General features: G+C 42.8%; 1 protein-coding gene across 3 annotated transcripts in view; it reads right to left on the bottom strand.

The window, feature by feature from the left end:
* Nucleotides 1-22,470, bottom strand: part of EFCAB11 (EF-hand calcium binding domain 11) — a 109,887-nt gene that overhangs the window by 58,582 nt on the left and 28,835 nt on the right. For all 3 annotated transcript variants that reach the window (XR_004540160.1, XM_033952632.1, XM_033952633.1), the window contains exons 3-5: nt 20,682-20,727; nt 16,679-16,780; nt 13,484-13,574 (exon numbers count right to left, since the gene is read on the bottom strand). Coding sequence is in view for 2 of the 3 variants with exons in the window: in XM_033952632.1 (XP_033808523.1) it covers nt 13,484-13,574; nt 16,679-16,780; nt 20,682-20,727 (239 nt within the window). In the remaining variant the exon portion in view is untranslated. The remainder of the gene's footprint in view (nt 1-13,483; nt 13,575-16,678; nt 16,781-20,681; nt 20,728-22,470) is intronic.

The following is a 22,470-nucleotide window of genomic DNA, read 5'->3' as shown; positions in this document are numbered from 1 at the left end:
GGCCGGCGTGGGAGCCCTGCTCCGCCCCCCCGATCCCGCAGGAGGACAATTTGATTAAAACAGACACAGCGCCAGCACTCGCCATTTTCCAGCAAGACCGGGCCGGCGTGGGAGCCCTGCTCCGCCCCCCCGATCCCGCAGGAGGACAATTTGATTAAAACAGACACAGCGCCAGCACTCGCCATTTTCCAGCAAGACCGGGCCGGCGTGGGAGCCCTGCTCCGCCCCCCCGATCCCGCAGGAGGACAATTTGATTAAAACAGACACAGCGCCAACGGCGCGCCGCCGTTCGGCGTGCCGACAAAGGCGCACGACAAAGGCGCATGCGCCTTAGGGAGCACCTGAGAGGAGCACCTGAGAGGAGCACCAGCGGACCTTGGAACCGGGAACACCAACGCCCCAGAGTCCACTCCACCGGACCTCCTGCCGACTTCCATTATAAGGTAAGGAGCGAAAGATCCCCGCTCCTCCCCCTCCTCCAACCAGGACTCTAAGAGAGAACCATTCCCTCTACCTAACACTCCGAACACTCCGAAGCAGACATCAAACATGAAGCTCTCCCTGCATACACACAAACTAGCCACCCTTCTGATAATCCTCCTCATCTCTAGCTGGAAAACAACAGCAAACAACTTACCCACCACAACCTCAACCGCCAGTACAACCAACTTCCAAATTCCCAACAGAAGAATACTCACACCAAGAAACCCGAACCACCACACCAGCACTCAACACCCCATCACGGTCACCTGGAGAAGAAGATCAACACCTCCGAAAACAAAATCTCAACCAACTCCCACAACACTCATATACCCGGAAACAACTTACATTCCCCAGACCGACACGACCTCCCTTACATGTGCCTATGTTAACATCAGATCTCTAGGACCCAAAACAGAAAACATAAAAAATTGGATAAAAACAGAAAAACTTGACTGCCTATTCCTCACTGAAACCTGGTTAACCTCAGACACAGACCCTAGAATAAAAGAAGTATGCCCGCCAGGATACAAAATAACAGTAACCTGCAGAGAGAAAAAAAGAGGAGGAGGACTAGCAATAATAATCAAGAACTCCCTAACTCTAAACATACTTGAGAAAACATCCACTCCACAAATGGATTTCCTAGCGTGTCAACTCACAAACCCAACACTAAAAAACTCTCTAAACTGCTTGCTCTGCTACATAACACCAGGAAACTGGACCACAGTGAGACCTGAATTTGAAAACTTCATCTACCAAAACTCACTAACAGCTGAATATAACCTCATCCTAGGAGACCTAAACCTACACCTAGAAGACACAACCTCCACACCAGCAAATAACTGTCTATCCTTCCTCAATGCCTTATCCTTCCAGATCCTAAACCCACAAACCACTCATGAAAAAGGTCATCAACTGGACATTGCTGCATTCATGTCTCACCAACCATCCAATCCAGCAATCCAAACTCCTAACGGAACATGGTCCCCATCCCTATGGTCAGACCACTACATTTATAACTTCAACATCAATTGGACCAAGACCAAACACACACCTCAATCAAAAAAAACCACATATACCTCACGCAAACATATCGACCCAACCATTTTCTGGTCAAATGTAGACGAAACTATCCAAGACTGCGACCCAAAAAACTTCATCTCCCACTGGAAAAATGTATCCACCAACATCCTTGATGATCTGGCACCCCTACAAACCAAAACCAGAACCAGCAGGAAATCAGACCAATGGTTTGATAATGAATTACTCCAACTCAAAAGACAGTGTAGAAGATTAGAAAGAAAATGGAGAAAAAAGAACCAAGATCAAACAAAAACCGACTGGAAAAAAATCAACAAACAATACAAAAATCTACTAAAAGATAAGAGGAAAAGCTACTATACTAATCTCATAGGCACGGAAACCCAAGATTCCAAAAAAATATTCCAAATCCTGAAAGAATTAACAGACACCAAACCATACACTACCACCACGAACATACCTCCACCATCACCCACCCTCTTAGCAGAACACTTCAAGAACAAAATCACCAACACCAGAGCCACACTCATCCTTAACCCATCCCATCAAAATCCAATCACAATCCACCCTACAGGAAAAGAGGCAATCGCAGCAGACAGAATTTGGACTCAATTCCCTAACATACAATGGTCAGAATTCAACAAATTCTACAAAAAATACAGCCATGCCTCCTGTGACCTCAACCACTGCCCCTCATATCTCCTTACCACCTCTAGTGTAAAATTCCGCACCATAACTCTACAATGGATCCAATTCACGCTCACAGAAGGCACATTCCCTGCTGAACTCAGCGAAATTGTCATCACCCCAATCCAAAAAGACCCAAAAGCACCACAAAACCTCCCATCCAACTTTAGACCTATAGCCTCAATTCCGCTATATGTCAAAATTATAGAAGGCCTAGTAGCCAAACTCCTCACCAATTACATAGAGGACCACAACCTACTCCACCCCATGCAATCAGGCTTCAGAACAAACTTCAGCACAGAGACACTACTAGGCTCCCTTATGGATACCGTCAGACAACAACTTAGTACAGGGAAAAAAATGTTACTCATACAACTGGACCTATCGGCGGCATTCGACCTAGTAGACCACAACATCCTTCTACAGATCCTAGATGCAATAGGCATCTCAGATAAAGTATACTCCTGGTTTGAAGGATTCCTAAAACTCAGAACCTACAGTGTAAAATCAAACAAAGAAAAGTCAGAATCCTGGTCAAACCCCTGCGGCGTACCACAAGGATCTCCACTATCCCCTACCCTCTTCAATCTCTACACTGCTTCTCTAGGAACGCATCTGGACAATCTAGGCATAACCTCCTATAGTTATGCGGATGACATCACCATCCTCATCCCATACGATCATTCGAAACCTACCATGACAGACAAACTTCACCAAACACTTGAAGCAGTCACAACCTGGATGAAAAATCACAAACTTAAACTCAACCAAGACAAAACCAAATTCATCCTCCTAGAAAATGACAAGATCCAAACCACAACCAACCTAGACATAAACGCAACCAAATATCCCATCCAAACCACCATAAAACTACTAGGCATGACCATAGACAGATGCTGCACTATGCAACCGCAAATAAATAAAACAATTCAAAAATCATTCGCAATCATGAGAAACCTGAGACAAGTCCGAAAATTCTTTGAAAGAACACAATTCCAACTCATAGTACAATCCCTAATACTAGGTATATTGGACTACTGTAACATACTCTTCCTTCCATGTCCTGCAACTACGATAAAACAACTCCAAACAATCCAAAATACAGCTTTGAGACTCATCTACTCATTGAAAAAACATGACCACATCACTGAAGCCTTCATCAACTCACACTGGCTCCCAATCCAAGAAAGAATCCAATTCAAATTCTACTGCATATTATATAAAACCCTACACGGAGACAGCCCATCATACCTGAACAATCGCCTCATCCAAGCACCCAGTACCAGACACAGAAAAACGCACTCCCCATTCATACCCCCCCCAATCAAGGAAGTAAAAAGAACAAAACTACACGACGGCCTCCTAGCCACTCAAGCCGCAAGACTGGACAACCAGATCTCCAACCTTCTGATGACCACCCCAGACTATAGGACGTTCAGAAAAGAAATAAAAACCACACTTTTCAAGAAATTCCTGAAACAGCAATAACAACACGACCTCTAAATGCTCTTAAGATCTACAACTTACCTCTCTAGATAATCATTGTAATACTGTCTTTTTTAAATTAACCTTTTGTAATCCGCCTTGAACCGCAAGGTAATGGCGGAATAGAAATCCCTAATGTAATGTAATGTAATGTAATGTAATAAAGCAGGAGCACGAGCTTTTCACGCTCGTTCCTGGTCCCGCGCCGCTCACTGAATGGCTGCCGTCAGTTCTCGTGATTTGACAGCAGCCATTCAGTGAGCGGCATGGAACTAGGCACGAGTGCGAAAAGCTCGTGCTCCTGCTTTATGCGCCGCTCTGCAGAAAGAGAAGCAGCCGTCCAGCGAGGGAGGAGCAGGAGTGTGGAAAGCTCCTGCTGAGATTGCGCTGGACCACTGCCACTGGAATTTTAAAAAAAAGATACCGGGGGGGGGGGGGGTGTGTGTAAACTTGTATTCGCTCCATAAGACGCACCACGATTTCTACCCACATTTTAGGGGGGAAAGTGCGTCTTATGGAGTGAAAAATATGGTATACAGGCAAATTTTCTCAAACATTTTGTGGATACTACAGTAATAGCAGGTATGAATATTTGCATATAGTCAGTGTTATAGTAATGGGGGATCCGCTTCTCCTTTTGCATCTCTAGGAGAAACACCTTGTTCCTTACTGTTGTGAACCAAAGTCCCAGGTATTCCAGGTCTTGCGTCTCCCAGCCACGTTTCTGCAGCAACTGGACAACTTGGCGAACTGCCTGATGTCCCTTGGACTCGGCTCCGATGAGCCAATCGTTCAGAGGGTAAACCTGGATACCGAGCCTGTATAGGTGAGCTGCCACAACCACCATTACCTTGGTAAATGTCTGAGGCACTTTCACCAGCCCAAAGGGCAAGGCCACAAACTGGAAATGCTGCTGCAAGATATGAAACTTCAAATATTGCGTAGGCCTCTGTCAAATCAAGAGATGCCAGAAAGTCCCTCAGCAATCAGTGACCTCACCATTTCCATTTGGAACCGCGGAACTTTGAGGGCCGCATTGACTGCTTTGAGATCCAGGATTACCGTATTTTTTGGACCATAAGACGCACCCACTTGTAGAGGAGGAAAAACCAAGAAAAAAATATTTGGTTCAGAATTTTTTTCTTCTTGGTTTTTCCTCCTCTACATGTAGGTGCCTCTGGTGGTCTGGTGCTGGGAAGCTCGCAGCCCAACCACCCACAGCCTGAAACCGCCCGCAGCCACCTGAAGCACCAGAAGCCACCCCCAGTAATTGACTGCAACCAATCACAGAGTGGTGCGGGACCAGGCAGGAAGCGCAAAGGTTGCGCTCCTGGATTGCTCTTCTAAAGACACAGGCGGCCGTCCCAGAGACCGCACTGGACCAACATGAAAAAAACGTACCGGGTGGGGGTGGGGTGTAATGTACTCGGTCCATAAGACACACCCACTTTTCCACCCCCTTTTTGGGTGTGGAAAAAGTGCATCTTATGGTCCGAAAAATATGGTAATTTCCAGTTTTTGGAGCCTCTCTTTGGCACAATGAAATACAGTATATTGAGCATCTGCCTGAGCCCAATTTGGACTCTGGGATGGGCTCTATGGCCACTTTATCCAGTAATCTCTGGACTGTTGATTTGACCTGTGCCTCTTTTTCCTGGTTCTGAACTGGGGAATCTAGAAAAAGCTCTGGAAGGGGACAGTACAACTCGAGAGCTTTCCGGAAGAGAAACTCAGTAATTTATTAGAAGAACAACCAGCTAAAGAAGAGGATGACGATGTCACGTGATCTCTTTTTGATGCTTGGAAGGAGATTATCACTATGAATAGAGAGGTCATTAGAGTAGACCTCCATTACGCTTTCCTGCTTGAATATTACAGGAAACAAATGATTCCGTGAGGATTCTGTATTATGAAAAGCCCCACTATGTACAATGATGACCAGGCTTTTTTGGACAAGTGTTGTTGCACTTTGAATAAGTGCTCATTGGATCCTCCTTCCAATACATAGAGGCTGGCCTGTTGGCCTGGCGTCATAATTGCTTCTTTGGGGCAGAAGTAGAGTGGGCTTCCAAAGATTGCAGGTGCCTAGCTCCTTCAAATCTCTGTCTGGTGTTCTGAAAAGACCTCTGGCCCGACCTTCAGAGTATTGATGATATTTCCTGGAGGCACAAAAGGCAGTGGGCCCTGATCCCTTAGAGCAGACATGTCAAAATCTGGCCCGCCAGACAATTTGAATTTTCCCTTAAAGCTGGCCCGACAGTATAAGCGCCGCATCATTTGTAGGTTCATGCCGCATCATCTGTAGGTTCACGCAGCCTGCAGAGGATCTCTGGTCAGCAATAGCGTTCCTAGCAGGCCGCTGTAGCCTCAGCTGCACGTTTCTTCTGGCACAGTCCTGCCCTTCCTCTGACGTACAGGACCGCGCCAGAGGGAACATGCACCTGAGGCTACAGCGGCCTGCTAGGATCGCTACTGCTAACCAGCGATCCTCTGCAGGCCGTGTGAACCTACAGATGATGCGGCATGAACCTACAGACTATAGTTCTGTTGAGACTTGTTTACTGTAATGCCCTGTATCTTGGAATAACAAAAGCAAGGAGTTGGGCATTGCAGGTTATACAAAACGCAGCAGCAAGACTGATTATTAGACTGTCTAAATATGATCACATTTCGCCATATCTACAGCAATTGCACTGGCTACCAGTCACCTTCAGAATACAATATAAAACAGTAATGATCTGCCATCAATATTTGTACAGAAACATTTCAGAATTGTTTAAAACTAACATGTTCAGTTATATACCGAACAGATCATTACCGTATGTTCTGAAAATCTAGCTTTACAGAAGACGAATGTGAACCCAAGGCTTGTTGAGACTGGTAAAACGACTTTTTGCTGTGCAGGAGTTAAAATATGGAACTTCCTTGTGGGCCAAATACAAAATTGTTGTGAAAAGGGCACGTTTAGGAAACTACTCAAGATGCAACTATTTGTAGATGCCTTTTTCTAATCAACAATTGCCCTCTCTGGCAAAGCTGATGAACTGTTCATGATCTTTTTTAACATGGTTTTAGTTTGTAGTTATGATTTTTAAGGATTATTTGGATGTCTATGTTATGATGATTTTGTTTTAAATTATGTAAGTAATTCTGTTTAGTTTTAAACGGTATAGAAAATTTTAAAAGAAATAAAATGGGATTGATTGTTTGTTCAGGAATCGAGAGGGGTTGTACAAAAAGAGAACTTAACAATTCAGGCCTTTTGTGTCTTCAAGTGCCAAATTCAATGTCTGTTGCACAATGAGAGAATGTTGTCTGGGCTTTCTGCTACCTAACCTTTATTGTGCCATCATTTAGAAAAGAAGGTGGCTTTGCAACTTTTCTAAAGGATTGCTGTGGTTTATTAGTGGTTTTTACACACACTCCATGAAGCTTTTGATGACTGATCTGTCGAAAACTTTCAGACAGAGGCAGATAGAATCCCACTCTTCTGACTATATAAGGTAACTGTACAGCTTGAAGTGTCAGGCAGAATGAAAAACAGAAGAAATCCGGATTGGCTTCTAACGAGAGGCCCTGTGAAACAGCATGCTCATTTTCCTTATGTTGCTTCTACAACTGCAGCTAGGAAAGGTGCTCATTGACTAACCTAAATCATTAAGACATGAGAGAATTGAAACTTAAATGGAAAGCAGAGGTTTACAGTACTTGAATAGTTTGTACAATGCCAAGGAACAAAAGTGGCTGAAGCTCAACAGATTATAGGCCAGTGACCTTTGACTGTTTAAGAGCAGCACCTCTGCAGAAGTCTTACAATTTCTCATTGCCCTTTCCTCCCTCCTTCCTACCCTTGTTCATTTTTTCACAACTATGTGATCATGAGGTTCATACACTTGTGTATTGGATTGTTAATTTGGTTTCTTTCATTCTAGAATCTAGATCAAAGGAAATGCTCTGAGGCTGGTACAATTATTTCCCTCATTTAAATAATTAGCATATGCTGAATTTGGTTTTAAGCTTCATGACAGCAGCAAAGTTTCTGATGAATCACTAGCGTAAACAGTCAATTTCTGCCCATGAGACGGCCATAGAAACATAGAAAAAGACGGCAGATAAGGGCCGCGGCCCATCTAGTCTGCCCACCCTAATGACCCTCCCCTATTTAACTCTGTGCAGAGATCCCACGTGACGATCCCATTGCTTCTTAAAATCAGGCACGCTGCTTGCTTCGATCACCTGAAGTGGAAGTTTATTCCAGCGATCAACCACTCTTTTGGTGAAAACGTATCTCCTGGTGTCGCCGTGCAATTTCCTGCCCCTGTTTTTCCATGGATGTCCTCTTGTTGCTGTCGGACCTTTGAAAAAGAAGATATCTTCTTCTACCTTGATACGGCCCATGAGGTATTTGAACGTCTCGATCATGTCTCCCCTCTCTCTGCGTTCCTTGAGTGAGTATAGCCGTAATTTATCCAGCCGTTCCTCGTACGGGAGATCCTTGAGTCCCGAGACCATCCTGGTGGCCATTCGCTGGACTGACTCAAGCCTCAGTACATCCTTGCGGTAATGAGGCCTCCAGAATTGTATGCAGAATTCCAGATGGGGCCTCACCATGGATCTATACAACGGCATAATGACTTCAGGCTTATGGCTGACGAAACTCCTACGTATACATCCTATGATCTGCCTAGCCTTAGATGAAGCCCACTCCACTTGATTGGCAGTCTTCATGTCTTCACTGATGATTACCCTGGGATGGAGAGAGGATTCGCCTTGCAGCAAAACAGCGATCTTAAGCACAAGTAAGATCAAGTGCCTCAGAAAGAAGAAAAAGTCACAGTCAATGCTTGGACCTGAATGCAAGAGAAAATCTGTAGCAAGACTTGAAATTTGCAGTTTGGGCAAGATCAATGCACTGAAAGAAGGTGGAACATTTGCACAAAGCTGACAAGATATTTATTCTATTTGACTCATGGTTATAACTACTGCAAAGCTGTTGAGAGAAATGGCGTGCCATTAAGATTTCTTGATTTCATTTGAATATTTCTATAATTGTTTTTTTTTCTACAGGTTTTCACAGATATACGTAACATACTCTAAATGTTCAAACTCCTACTCTAATGCAATTTGAATTATATTTTATAGGCTGCTGAAATGCAAAAAATATAAAAGCCTTCAAACCCTTGTACAAGACACCTATTCTACTGTGTTACAAGGTAATACTAGAAGCTGGGATCCTTAGCCATTATAATGCCATCTTGGAGCTAGGCGACAAGTCACATGGGTGTAAATGAATCTTTTTCTTTTGTACATCTTTTGAGCAACCATTACAGATTATAAAATAGAACATGCATACACAGGGGTTGCTATTCAAAGTCACTTAACCAGATAAGAGAGCCTCTTGCCTGGTTAACATTCCTCAAGTGGGCTCTGAGGGAATACTTGGTGGCATGTACCTGGATAGTGCCACTAAATATCTCCTCTAACCACTACAGCCAAAACCAGCCATTGTGTGGCATCCAGAGGCTGACTTGGGCCAATATTCTGCTGTTAAGTGCTTAAATTAACTGGCCAAACAGGGCTGCATAAATAGCAGTTCTATCTTTGGCTGGTTTAAACAACTTAACCAGCTGGGAGATTATTGGTCTAGGGTGCTGATATCCTTAATAAGAACATTTCAGGTCTTGGTGCAATGCACTTCATATGCAGTCATGTGCTTGGGTTATGATGTACCACTGGTAGAGTAACATTTCTTCCAAGAACACAAAAAGTCATAATCATCATGTTACAAGTGCTAAATGAGGTGTGTTAAGTTTCTGGATGGATGAGGATCCTCTGCTGCATAAAAGAAATGGCCCAGTGGGATCCAAGGGGTCAGAAAGCTAAATATTGGGGGATTACTGCAATCTACTCCTAACTGGTATCCCTCAGTGTCGCCTCTCCCCCTTGCAATCTGTGCAAAACTCTGTTGCGCAACTCATCTTCTACCAACCTTGCTATGCTCATGTCACCCCTTCTCCTTAAGTCACTTCACTGGCTTCCAATCTGCCATCACATACAGCTCAAGATCTTATTGCTGACCTACATATATGTTCATTCTGCTGCCCCTCAATATCTCTCCTCGCTTCTCTCTCCTTATACACCTCCCAGAGAACTCCGTTCCTCAGATAAGTCACTCTTAACGTTACCCTTCTCCTGCACTGCCAATTCCAGACTTTGTTCCTTTCATCTAGCTGCTCCCTATGCCTGGAATAAATTACCCAAGTTTTTCCATCAAGCCCCTTCCCGTGTTTAAAAGCAGACTGAAAACCTACCTTTTTGATATAGCTTTCAATCCTTAACCCTACTCCTCTGCCCTCAAACTCAACCAGCTGATTAACCGTTCCCCTTAACTGTATCCATGGCATCCTGTTTGTCTGTCTTGGCTGTTTAGATTGTAAGCTCTTTCAAGCAGGGACTGTATTCTTTGTGAGTCTGTACAGTGCTATGTACATCTGGTAATGCTATGGAAATAATTCATAGTAGTAGTGTGAAGAGTTTCAGTCTTTGGGAAGCAGAGCTGAGACTGTGATGTCACAATGCCTCATTCCACCAATAAGAGCCAACCTCATCAGTGATGTCACAATGGCTTGATTGTCCTGTACTCCCCTCTGCCCTCCAGCCCAGGCAACTGATTAACCGTTCCCCTTAACTGTATCCATGACATCTTGTTTGTCTGTCTTGCCTGTTAAGATTGTAAGCTCTTTCGAGCAGGGACTGCTTTCTTACTCTTTGTGACTCTGTACAGCGCTGCGTGCGTCTGGTAGCGCTACAGAAATAATTAATAGTAGTACTAGTAGTTTTGGCAAAGATATATAACCTTATGATTACAGAGATGAACTGGTAATGTCTGTGACTGCCTTTCTTCTGATCTCTGCTCCAGGGCATGAAAAGAATATTCCAGGTGTTTGGGGGGGATTTGTTTCATAGGTTGGCCTCTACTAAGTGGTCTGTTGGCTTTTATTTATTTATTTATGTCTGATCATTTCTTATACTGCCAAATCAGAGAGAGATATCATAGTGGTTTATAAAACTGCAGAAGAAACAGAAGAACAAGGACAAAAGAAAAACAACCCCAAAAATAAATAAATTAAAGATCCTCAAAAGAAGGGTATGAATAGCATAACCTAAATTACAAAATATCAACATAGAACAAAAAATGAAATTAAAATTGGTAAAAAGTCATACAACAAAGCAAGTAAAATAATCTTAAAAGCCCATCAAGGAACAAATGATTCAAAAGACTAATTTTGTCAGCTTTATTTGTTATTGTATTGGATGAATTTTGCTTAATAAAAATATTATACAAAAAAAAAAAAAAGTGCTGGCCATCTGCACATACTTACACCTCCTTAGGAGTAAATATAGGGCTAGATTCACAAACCTGCCCGATTGGGACCGATCTATGTCCAATCTGGGCAGGTTCAATGGATTCTTGAACATCCAATATGCAGATGGGGGCAATTGGAGGAACACCCCCATCTGCCGGCTCGGATCACTGGTGTGCGATCCCGAAGCATGCGCAGACCATCTGTATATGGTCTGTGCATGCCCGTCGGAGCTGCGACCTTTTTTTTTTTTAAGCTTTTAACTTTTTAGCCCAGCGAGTCCGTGGTTTTAACCTGCTTTAAAACCACGGGCTCACTGTGCTAAAAACCCGGGCACACTGGGCGGGGAAGGAAAAGAGAGATTCGGGATGGCAGGCAGGGGAGATCCGGGGACGAGCAGGGCGGCAATTCGGGATAGAGCACTCAGATGGCAAAGTCGGGGCAGAGGAGGCAGGAGAGATTGGGGCAGAGCAGGCAGGGCTGGGGAAGAGCAGGCAGGAGAGATCGGGGAAGAGCAGGAAGAAATCGGGGAAGAGCATTGCGGTGGCAGGCAGGAAAGATTCAGGGCAGCAGAGAGCAGGGCATGCAGAGAGCAGGGCTTCAATGGAGCTGGAGACTCGGAAAGACGTTTGCGAGTGGTCTCCAGCAGTCGCTTCTTCGATCGATTGGCCAGCCCAGTCGGTTTCAAAAATTTATTTGCTGAATTGCGTTCCTGTCTACTTTGCATGTGTTTCCCCTCATTTGCACGCACGGATTGGAAGCGGATCGCAGGAGAGGTTAATGAATAGGGCCGGAGGGAAATCTGATCGCAAAGGGGTCGCAAACCGATTGGTATACGATTGGTTTGCTTTATGAATCTAGCCCATAGTGTATTTAGCCAGTAAACCTATATATATACCCATATATAGGTACACACACACACATATATATATATATAGGTACACACATAGGTTTACTATTGCACATATATACACACACATATATAGATAGATAGATATAGATATATGTGTGTATATATGTGCAATAGTAAACCTATATATATATGTGTATATGTGTAGGACGATTATATGTGTGCATATAAGTAGGATGATCAATGTGCCAGTAACATAAGTAGGATGAATGATTATGGCATAATCATGCTGGTATTAATAACTCTGTATTGTAACACCTTTACAGAAGCTCAAGTAAACTGCTCTAAATTGATTCCTCAGTCATTAGTAGCGGTACAGAAGCTCTCAATAAACATAAAACATTTAATGCTGACACCTGGATATACCTGCTGCTGAACATCTAGGCAATGGTAGTTAGTATTTAAAATATATAAATATTGAGTGCCGTTGGCTGAATATTAACTCCCTACATTTTTTCTTTTAGATTGTACAACTCAATAGGCTGCTGCCCCATTATCTTCAAAGATCAACTGTCAATATACCGTATTTTTCGCTCCATAAGATGCACTTTTTCCACCCACCAAAAGGGGGTGGAAAAGTGGGTGTGTCTTATGGAGCAAATACACATCCCCCCGCTCCGGTACCTTTTTTTAACTGGCGGTGGTCCAGCATGGTCTCCTGTCTTTCTCGTTGCAGAGCGGCGCACAACGCAGGAGTGCAACCTTTGCACTTCTTGCCTGGTCCTGCGCCGCTCCATAATTGGCTGAGGTCAGTTCTCGTGAGTCAAGAACTGATCTCAGCCAATCACGGAACGGTGTGGGACCAGGCAGGAAGGGCAAAGGTTGCACTCCTGCATTGGGCGCCACTCTGCAACAAGAAAGGCAGCCGTCCAACAGAGACCGCGCTGGACTACCACCATTTAAAAAAGGTACCGGGAGGGGCTGCGGGCTGCTGCGGCTGCAGGCTTTCCAGCACCAGACGCACCTACTTGTAGAGGAGGGAAAACCAAGAAGAAAAAAAAAATTCTGAACCAATTTTTTTTTCCTTGGTCTTTCCTCCTCTACACATAGTGCATCTTATGGACCGAAAAATACGGTATTCATTCATGGTATTTGATATATCACAATGGACCTTTAGTTAGGCATCTAAGTAGATATAGGCCAGGATTCAGATGGGATTTGAATAATTTCTTCAAAGCTGTGATGGGGGGCTGGTTTTTAATATGGTCGGGAAGGCTGTTCCAAAAATGTAGGGCCCAAGTACCTCTCCATGTCAATGTATAAACAGAAGGTAATCATATCAACTGGACAGAAAAATGCCAATGTGTACACTGTAATTTTAAAAAATGCAAACTTCAAAATTCCTGCAAAGCACAAGATAAAAATTATTTTCACTTCTAAAAATGAACAGAATAGTAGTGGGCACTGCCAATCTGGAAGTGAATTATACTGACGCCCTGCTTTAAGGCAGAATTATCCATTGCCTTGTGGGCAGAGTGAGAATTCCAAACATCCCTCAAATCCCCCAGCATACCTGAAGGCTTCGATTATCATGCGCTCAGAAAAATGTGGAAGAATAAGTCTGAAGGCAGTTTTGAAATCATCTAAGGTTAAAAATCCTCGATCTTGACAAAGAAAGACAAACCTGTGATTAGTTTTATACTAATGCCTATTTGTCTTTACAAAATACTGTATTAGCATCAATTGTACAGAAAATAGCACCAGACTGAAGTTGAGGATATTTATGTCTCCTCGGGAACTGGCCTAAATGTTATAAAATGTATGTGTTGTGACCCTGACCCTGCCTACGCTCTGCCCAAATTCCTCTAACAGAAGAATTGCCATACTGGAACAGACCAAAGGTCCATCAAACCCAGTATCTTGTTTCCAACTGTGGCCAACCCAGGTCACAAGTAGAAACCCAAAGAGTAGCAACATTTCATAGCTGAGATTGTGATGTCATAATGCCTCATTCTACCAATACCTAAGAGCCAACCTCTTCAGTGATGTAACAATGGCTTGATTGCCCTATACTTGGCTCACATAAGAACATAAGTATAACACAGTAACATAGTAAATGACGGCAGATAAAGAACTGAACAGTCCATCCAGTCTGCCATAAGTGATACTCATTTAAAAAATACATGATTTGATTAACTTCTCTCTTCTTTGATATTTCTAGGCCATAAACTGTAAAGTCTGGTATTGTTCTAGGTTCCAAATGCTGAAGTTGCTATCCAAGTTCACTCCAGCCTATCCAACCATCCCGTTGTTTGTAGGATATCTACCATAAAGTCTGGCCAGCAACATCCTCATATTCCATATTAGTGGAGTTCACATTGATGTCCCCACCAGCCCACCCTACACCGAATCACCATATATGGGACACAGACCGTGCAGGTCTGTCCAATACCAGCCCTAGTACTCCAATTTACATACTTCGTTATCTAATTAAAGATCCTCTATTTTTATCCTACGCTTTTTTGAATTCCATCAGTGGCAGGAGGGAATGGGCATCCCTCCTGTAAGGAGTGTTGGGGGTTGTCGTGGGGGGGGGGATCACCAGCGGTGGGAGAGAGTGGGCATCCCTCTTGTCAAGAGTTTCGGGGTGCAGAGGACCCTGGCGGCAGGACAGAGTGGGCATCCTTCCTGCTGGGAGTGTCAGGGGGCTGTCAAGAGGCTTGTGGGGTTAGTGAGGGCAGGGGACCCCAGTGGCTGCAGCAGTGGCAGGAGTGTGTGGGTATCTCTCCTGCCAATTTTGTACACGGTTTTGGGGGTGTCTGGGCAGCCGCAGGCAAGGGGGGTATCATTGGGAGGAGGGACTCTTCTTTCTGCTGCTCTCCCTGCCGGTTAATCAGCTGAGCCGGCAGGACTTGGGGAGACCTGCAGCTCCTTTGATTGGGGCAGGGAGAGCAGCTTTGACAGGGAGGAGCTGCTTAGTGATTGCTCTTCTGAGCAAGCACCAGGAACAGTTCCTCCTGCTCTTTACTTTCAATTCTCTGCATATAATTCACATACATATAATTTGCATGCTATTATGCTGAGAATCACCTGTAAAATAAGAGTTGCTCACTGGATTTTACCGTCAAGTTTTGAGAACCTGGCTCTAAGTAATTGGAGATCATTACTATCACTTAACCTTTGCACCCAGGTATCTGATTTATTTCAGTCTTCCTTTTGTGTACTTTGTCAATTACTGCCTGACTATCTTTGAAGACATCTTTTTGAGAGCCAACATTTCCCATAACTCTGAGTATGGGGCTTTTGGAATATCACTGCTTGAGTAAACATAAAACATCTTCCATCTTTCATCTACTAAGTACAACTTTCCATCTGTCCTTACTTATCTAAAACCCTCTCAGACTAGACAGAGATATCTTCAGGTGCTTATGAAACAGTGCATAAGCCATCATCCTCTGCACAACCTCAGGCAACTGATCCTAAATAAATAAATATCTGCTGACTTTGGTACTACTAGTTTCTTTGCCTTGGTCAGTCTCCGATTGCTCCTAGGAGCATACCAGTCCAACTTTTCACAAAGATAGCCAGATTTCCCTTCCTGCATCACCTTAAGGATCAAAGTACCTACTTTAACCCCTCTAAATGATAAAACAGAAACAGTCCTAAACCCAGATACTAGGAGCACAGCTGCATTCCGATTCATCTGTAGGGAACAAATCATAGTCTTGGGTAATTCCAAGTATAAGGCATTACAATAGGACCACTACTAGACAGTCGGGTTTTCAGGATAGCCCTAATGAATATGCATGAGCGAGATTTGCATATAATGGAGGTGACAGGCAAGCAAATCTGCCCCATGCATATTTATTAGGGCTATCCTGAAAACCTGACTTGCTGGTGGTCCTCCAGGACAGGGTTGGGAACCACTGGTCTAAATTTACTTAACATAAGAGCCTGTAGGACTGAAAGAAAATTAATGCAAACTGAGAATACCTTGGTTATCTAAAAATGGTTTACTCCTAGATCCATCTAGAATTGCATAATTTTGGCTCCACTTTCACCACTGTGCTCATTGTCATCCCGACGCACAAACAGGTTAAGGGAGGTAGGGCTGGGGGCAGGATGAGGCGTGAACTGGGTAGGCATGGGGGGCGTGGCCATGGGGCTGGATTTTCCTTCAGAAAATCTGGTAACCCTATGTGTGCCTGTAACCTGTGCTGACTTTATAATATGTATGTTAACCTGTAACCCATTCTGAGCTTCTTGGGAAGGGACTAGAAAACAAAATAAATACATAAATATTGTCAGATGTCAATTTTTCTAGCGTCCAAATTTGAGCACCACATACTGAATCCAGTCCTATATGCACATACCCCCCTGATTCTATATATGGCATCCAAATTTGGGCGCAGAGATAAGCTGTGCATGCAAATAAATTGTTTAACAATTATTGCAGTTAATTGGTAATAACACGCTATAAGACATGAGGCCTAAATCAACGTTTCTCAACTCGGTCCTGGAGTACCCCCTTGCCAGTCAGGTTTTCAAGAGATCCACAATGAATATACATAATCAGCGGTTTCGCAGTTGTGTGCAAGAGAAGTATGTTATGCAGTAACTGACCCTATTTGGAGAATGGGGCGGGGATGGTGTACACTCATTTAGACAAGTGTGCTCTCTTTAAGGAAACAAGATTTGTTTCAAATGACAGCCCATCCTTATGAACCACAGAGTGCATGCAGCGATTTTAAGACAGAAGCATGCTTACATTGCATGTCAAAAGCAGTGAAGATCTGCCTTGATTCATCATGCCACAGGTGAGCTGCTTTCTTTGTACTCATACTTTTCAAAAACCCATCAAGTGACATACCTAAAAAGAAAGAAAAATTATCTGAAAGCAAAGTATAATAGAATGCAAAAATGAACACTAACTAAGGGGAGTGTGTGGCGCAGTGGTTAAAGCTACAGCCTCGGCATCCTGAGCTTGTGGGTTCAAATCTACGCTGCTCCTTGTGACCCTGGGCAAGTCACTTAATCCTCCCATTGCCCCAGGTACACTAGATAGATTGTGAGCCCTCCAGGACAGGGAGGGAAAAATGACTGAGTCCTTGAATAAATCCATGTAAACCATTCTGAGCTCTCCTGGGAGAACAGTATAGAAAATTTAATAAATAAGTAGTATGAAAAGTTTTGGCCTCATTCCACCAATGCCTAAGAGCCAACCTCATCAGTGATGCCACAATGGTTGGATTGTCCTATACATGGCTCACTTTTAATAGATTTTGATTTCTAGAGTGGTGCAGTGGTTAGCTGCAGCTGCAGTACCCTGAGGTTATGAATTCAAACCCATGCTCCTTGTGACCCTGGGCAAGTCACTTAATCCTCCCATTGCCCCAGGTAAACCAGATAGATTGTGAGTCCACCAAGACACATAGGGAAAAATGCTTGAATACCTGAATAAATTAATGTAAACCGTTCTGAGCTCCTTTAAGAGAACGATATAGAAAATGGAATAAATAAATAAATTTGTTGCCCATATTCCAGTCGGATTTTCAGGATTTCCCCAAAGAACATGCATGAGATCTATTTGCATACAATGGAGACAGTGCAAGCAAATAGATCTCATGCATATTCATTGGGGAAATCCTGAAAACTTGACTGGATTACAACCCTCAGGAACTGCTCTAATATGACAAAAGGCCAATGACGTATTTTTAGCTTTACGTGGCATACAGTGCAAGTAAGAAGAAGAAACCTAAAAAGATCAGATGGACTAGGCTTTCTTTCTACATTCTGGGTTTAGGGCATAAAGTCCCTTCAGTACAACTCACCCAAAATGGGAGAAAATGGTTACGTGGAGGGCCATAATCAAAAGAAATGTCTAAGTACGATTTGGACGTAGAGCGTTAGTCGCCCAAAGTTGGAAGCGGCAAATGTCCATTCTCAAAAAGTACATCTAAAATTTGGGGGGGGTTTTGTGAAAATTGTCTATCTATACGTCCAGGCATTTGATCACCCAGCCACTATGTCTATCTTTATACCACATTCTTGACCAAACTTTCATCCAGAACATGACCTTTTGGACATGAGCGGGCCAGCATTGTGATGGACTGGCCACCCAGACATGGCAACAGAGCAGTGAGGCACCTTATAGGGCACTGCTCTATTTGTGAACTTCACAAAAAGGGTGCCACATAAACATCTCATCAGAACTCCCTTATAGGTTATGGTGAGCCCCCCAAAACACCCCTAAAACCCACTATACCTACCTGTGTACAACCCCAATAGCCCTTATGGCTGCAGGTGGCACCTATGTGGCAGTAGAGTAGGATTTTTTTTGAGGGGGGGGGCTCACATTTTACACCATTAATGTAGTGGTTCCAGTGGCTTAGGGATCCGGGTCCTCCTCTCTATGGTTCGCTAGCCCACTCCCCAGGCTATTTAAGTCACCTCTGTGCAGCTCTACTAGGCTTTCCTATAGCAGGTACTAATGTTCCGGAGACAGGCATATACGTTTTTATTCTGAACTTTGTGGGGGTGCGACGGGGGTCAGTAAACATGGGGTTTGTGTGTGTGTGAGGTCTTTACTTTGTCTCTACAGTAGTTATCTGGTCACTTTGGATACCTTTTGGGCACTTATACCTGCTTTTACATTGTCTAACTCATAATGTATAAGTTTTGCCTAGGAAGTTTTGTCAAACATTCGATTATCCCTGCAGGACGACTAAGTCTAGGTCGGCCCACATCCTGCCCTAACCATTCCTCCAGAATTGCCCCTTTCAGCTCTGGGCACACAGCGGGATTCAGAGGCCTAAAAAGTATTTTAGGACAACCAAGTGCCGGCTTGGGTGGGGTTTTGATGTGTTTAAGTTTTGATTATGAGCCCCATAGTTTCAGTGAAGGGACAAGTATGGCATTGTTTCACAGGGTGAGCAATATTCAGATAGCACCCACAGCTAACTCACTGGCTTTTGAAAATTGCTCCCAAAAAGCATATTGAAGTTCATGATTCTTCCATTCCTTCCACAGATGATCTTGGCACTTTTTGATTAAATTTAAATTACTCTTTTTTTCCAATCTGAATTTTATTGGTCAGCCTTAATCTCCATAGTCTTTACAACACTCAACTGATTTCAAATTCATCGTGTTCAATTCCTGGTTCTCCCTTCCCTAGCTGGAAAGCCCAGGTGCTTTTGTGGATTCTCAATGGCCTCTTCTGAGGAACATCCTCGGCACTGCTTGGTGGCACCTCCAATTGGCTTTGATAAGTGGAGGCTTTGAATCCAGATACCCAGTGCTGTAGCACATAGTTCAGCAGTCTGGACAATGAAGCAGGCCTTCTGCCAGTCTAGCTTTCAGAGCAATGGTCTGAGAACTCAGGAAGTCAGGCTTCAAATTATGCTTCTTTTAATGACATTCATAAAGCAAGATAGAAATAAGTCAATTCACCCTCCATCGCTATAGGTAGGAACTAAGGCCCAAATTCTATAAATGGCGCCTACAAAAATGGCGCCGGCCGTGCATCAGTCACACCTAGGTACCATTAACAGAATTGTTACTACTGGCACCTAGGAAAAAACGTAGACGCTGGTACTGTAGTTCAGGGTTTTAAAGGCCTACATTTCTGGCACCCAAGTTTTATGGAGAATCGTGCACAGCAGTGCCTAAGGTCCTCTCCAGCCCCTAACTACACCTACTTTGACCTTAGGTGGAGCTAGGCACCATGCTAAAGGGTGATTCCGGCACCTACTAATTTTTAATGAGTTTTTAATTGGTTTTAAATAGTGTGGCCAGTTACTTTGCCAATTAAAGCCAAATAAAGCAATTAAGATAGGCGTCAGAAGACGCAATCTAGACCCCTACCAGTGCCATATACTGTACTGAATCCTGGCCTAAGTGCATTGTTACTAATCAGGCTTGATTAAGAATGAGGTTTGTATTATTTAATGTATATTAAATCACATAAACACATGTTATCTGGTTAATGCCTGTTAATAAGTGAAGCCCTAAGATTGTAAGCCCTTGCCCTTAATTCAGGTTTGGAAAAGCAAGCAATTAAATCCAAGCTCAAATCTATCTTCCCCTCTCTTCTCATTTCATTTCCCTTTTCCCATTGGTCTTCACTTGCTCTACTTTCCTTTAGCATACTGGTTTTAAAAGACTGATCTGTACTTTCTCCAACACTTCACTCAGAGAATAGTTAAGCTCTGAAATGCATTGCCAGAGGATGTGGTAAGAGCGGATGGCGTGGCTGGTTTAGAGAAAGGTTTGGACAAGTTCCTGGAGGAAAAGTCCATAGTCTGTTATTGAGAAAGACATGGGGGAAGCCACTGCTTGCCCTGTATTGGTAGCATGGAATATTGCTACACCTTGAGTTTTGGCCAGGTACTAGTGACCTGGATTGACCACTGTGAGAACGGGCTACTGGGCTTGATGGACCATTGGTCTGACCCAGTAAGGCTATTCTTATGTTCCTATCATTTCTCTTTCCCTCCATACATGGTACACCAAATAATCTCACATCACTCTCCACTGCATCAAACATCCTCATCAGTCAGTTGTTTCATTTATTCTTTCTTTGTAGTAATCTTCGTCCCTCAGTTTGTGCTTGCCTTTCTCAAGTCTCCTCTCAAGTATCACCTTTCTTCTGTTTTCCTGCCTTCATCTTCCCCTTTGGGAAATGCTGCCATATGAAGAAGTTTAGCCAGATATAGAATATGAAAGCAGAACTTAATGAAAATAATTTATAAACAAGTGAATTTCTACTTTACCTGTTGTGTTTTGCTGTGCTGCTGACATCATTGACTCTACTTCTCTCTAAGAAAAGGAAAATTGAATTGGTTTTAGTTTCAATGAGCTTAAGCTTCTTGTACAAGTTTGCTAAAAGGAACACAAACCGTTTCTAATTTCCATTCCACCAATTCTTATATATATTTTTTTTTTTTAAAAAAAATTTTATTTGCCATTTCCTATTTTATTTTCCTTTTATATATTCTTTCTATAAAAAATTGTATTTCTGTCCCCTTTTCCTATTGTTTTAATGGCTTGAGTTTTGTCTGTTTAGTCCTGGTTTGTCCAATAATTGCTGTACCTACAATGACTAGGCTAAATGAGTTAGGGAAGCTTGCTATGAAACAGGACATCCCTGAGTCATACAGAATCAAACTTTGACACTCTGCTTCCAAATAAGCTGGAAACCCACAGGAACAGGAAGAAATTGCTTGGCCTAAAAATTTAAAAAAAAATACAAGGATCAGGCAAAATGCTTGGTGACCTAAGCAATCTAAAAGTCAGCCCAGCTTTCCTTGTAATGAGAAAGCTAAGATCCACCAGAAAATGTCTTGAAACAGAGACTTTCCGAAATTTAGTTCAATCTCTAATCCTATCTCAACTAGACTACTGTAATGTAACACTAGTTCTTTGCTCTAAAACGTTGCTATCGTATCTATAACTAGTTCAAAATGCAGCAGTAAGACACATATATGGACTATGGAAAATTGAACCCCTATAGCCCTACTACATTGGCTGCCCATAACTGCAAGGATCAAAGTTTAAATTAAGCATCACTGCCTCTAGGATCCTGAGAGGGAATGCCCCCGACTACCTAACAGAGTTGGCCACCCTACTCCAGATATTCCACCAGAAATCTTTTCCACCGAGAATCCCCAGCATGCAACAATATAAAGTCTACCAAGCCAACTACCTTATCCATCCAATATCAATTAGCAAAATGATGGAACCAACTACTGCTTACTATATGATCTTGTGATCACTATTTCAGGTTCAGGAAACGTTTAAAAGCATTTTTGTATCAAGACAGGGAGCCAACCCTGAAGTAACAGAAATGGTAATTGTAAAAGCCCATTTCTAAACTGTTAATGGAACTCCTGGGACATAACGATGAGCCATCGATGACCTACTTGTTCTTGTAACTATGACTTAAATGTACTAATCTACCTGTACTAGCAACCCTATTGAATGTCTATGTCAATCTATCCATTGTAACTTCCTGGGTAACTGACCCCGCCTCTTGGACTTTAATGTGACCTTGAACTGAATAGGTAAAAGCAGAAAAGAAAACCTGATAATATAACATGTTGAGTTCTAGAGAATTACTAACAATAAAAAGTTTAGAGAATGAGAAAGCATGGATCTCCATACTATTAAACAGTTTAATATACACAAGAAACACTCACAGCCTGATTCTATATATGTAATGTAATGTAATTTATTTCTTATATACCGCTACATCCATTAGGTTCTAAGCGGTTTGAAGAAAATATACATTAAGATTATAAATGAGAAGTAAGAAGGTACTTAAAAAATTCCCTTACTGTCCCGAAGGCTCACAATCTAACTAAAGTACCTGGAAATTAATAAAGAAGAGAAAATAAAGATGGTTGAAAAAAGAAAAATTCTATGTGAACTTATAGGATGGAAATTAAACTGACAGTGAAGAACTGTATGAAAAATACATATGAATGCAGTTAGAGAGGGTAGGTTACAATCTATTTATGGTATTTGTTTAATTGGAAGGTGTTAAGGTGGGTAATTTGGGGG

The sequence above is a fragment of the Geotrypetes seraphini genome, chromosome 7 (assembly GCF_902459505.1).
Source record: "Geotrypetes seraphini chromosome 7, aGeoSer1.1, whole genome shotgun sequence".
In the NCBI taxonomy this organism is placed as follows: domain Eukaryota; kingdom Metazoa; phylum Chordata; class Amphibia; order Gymnophiona; family Dermophiidae; genus Geotrypetes; species Geotrypetes seraphini.
The sequence above is the reverse complement of the archived record's forward strand: the minus strand, read 5'-3'. Positions and strand labels throughout refer to the sequence as shown.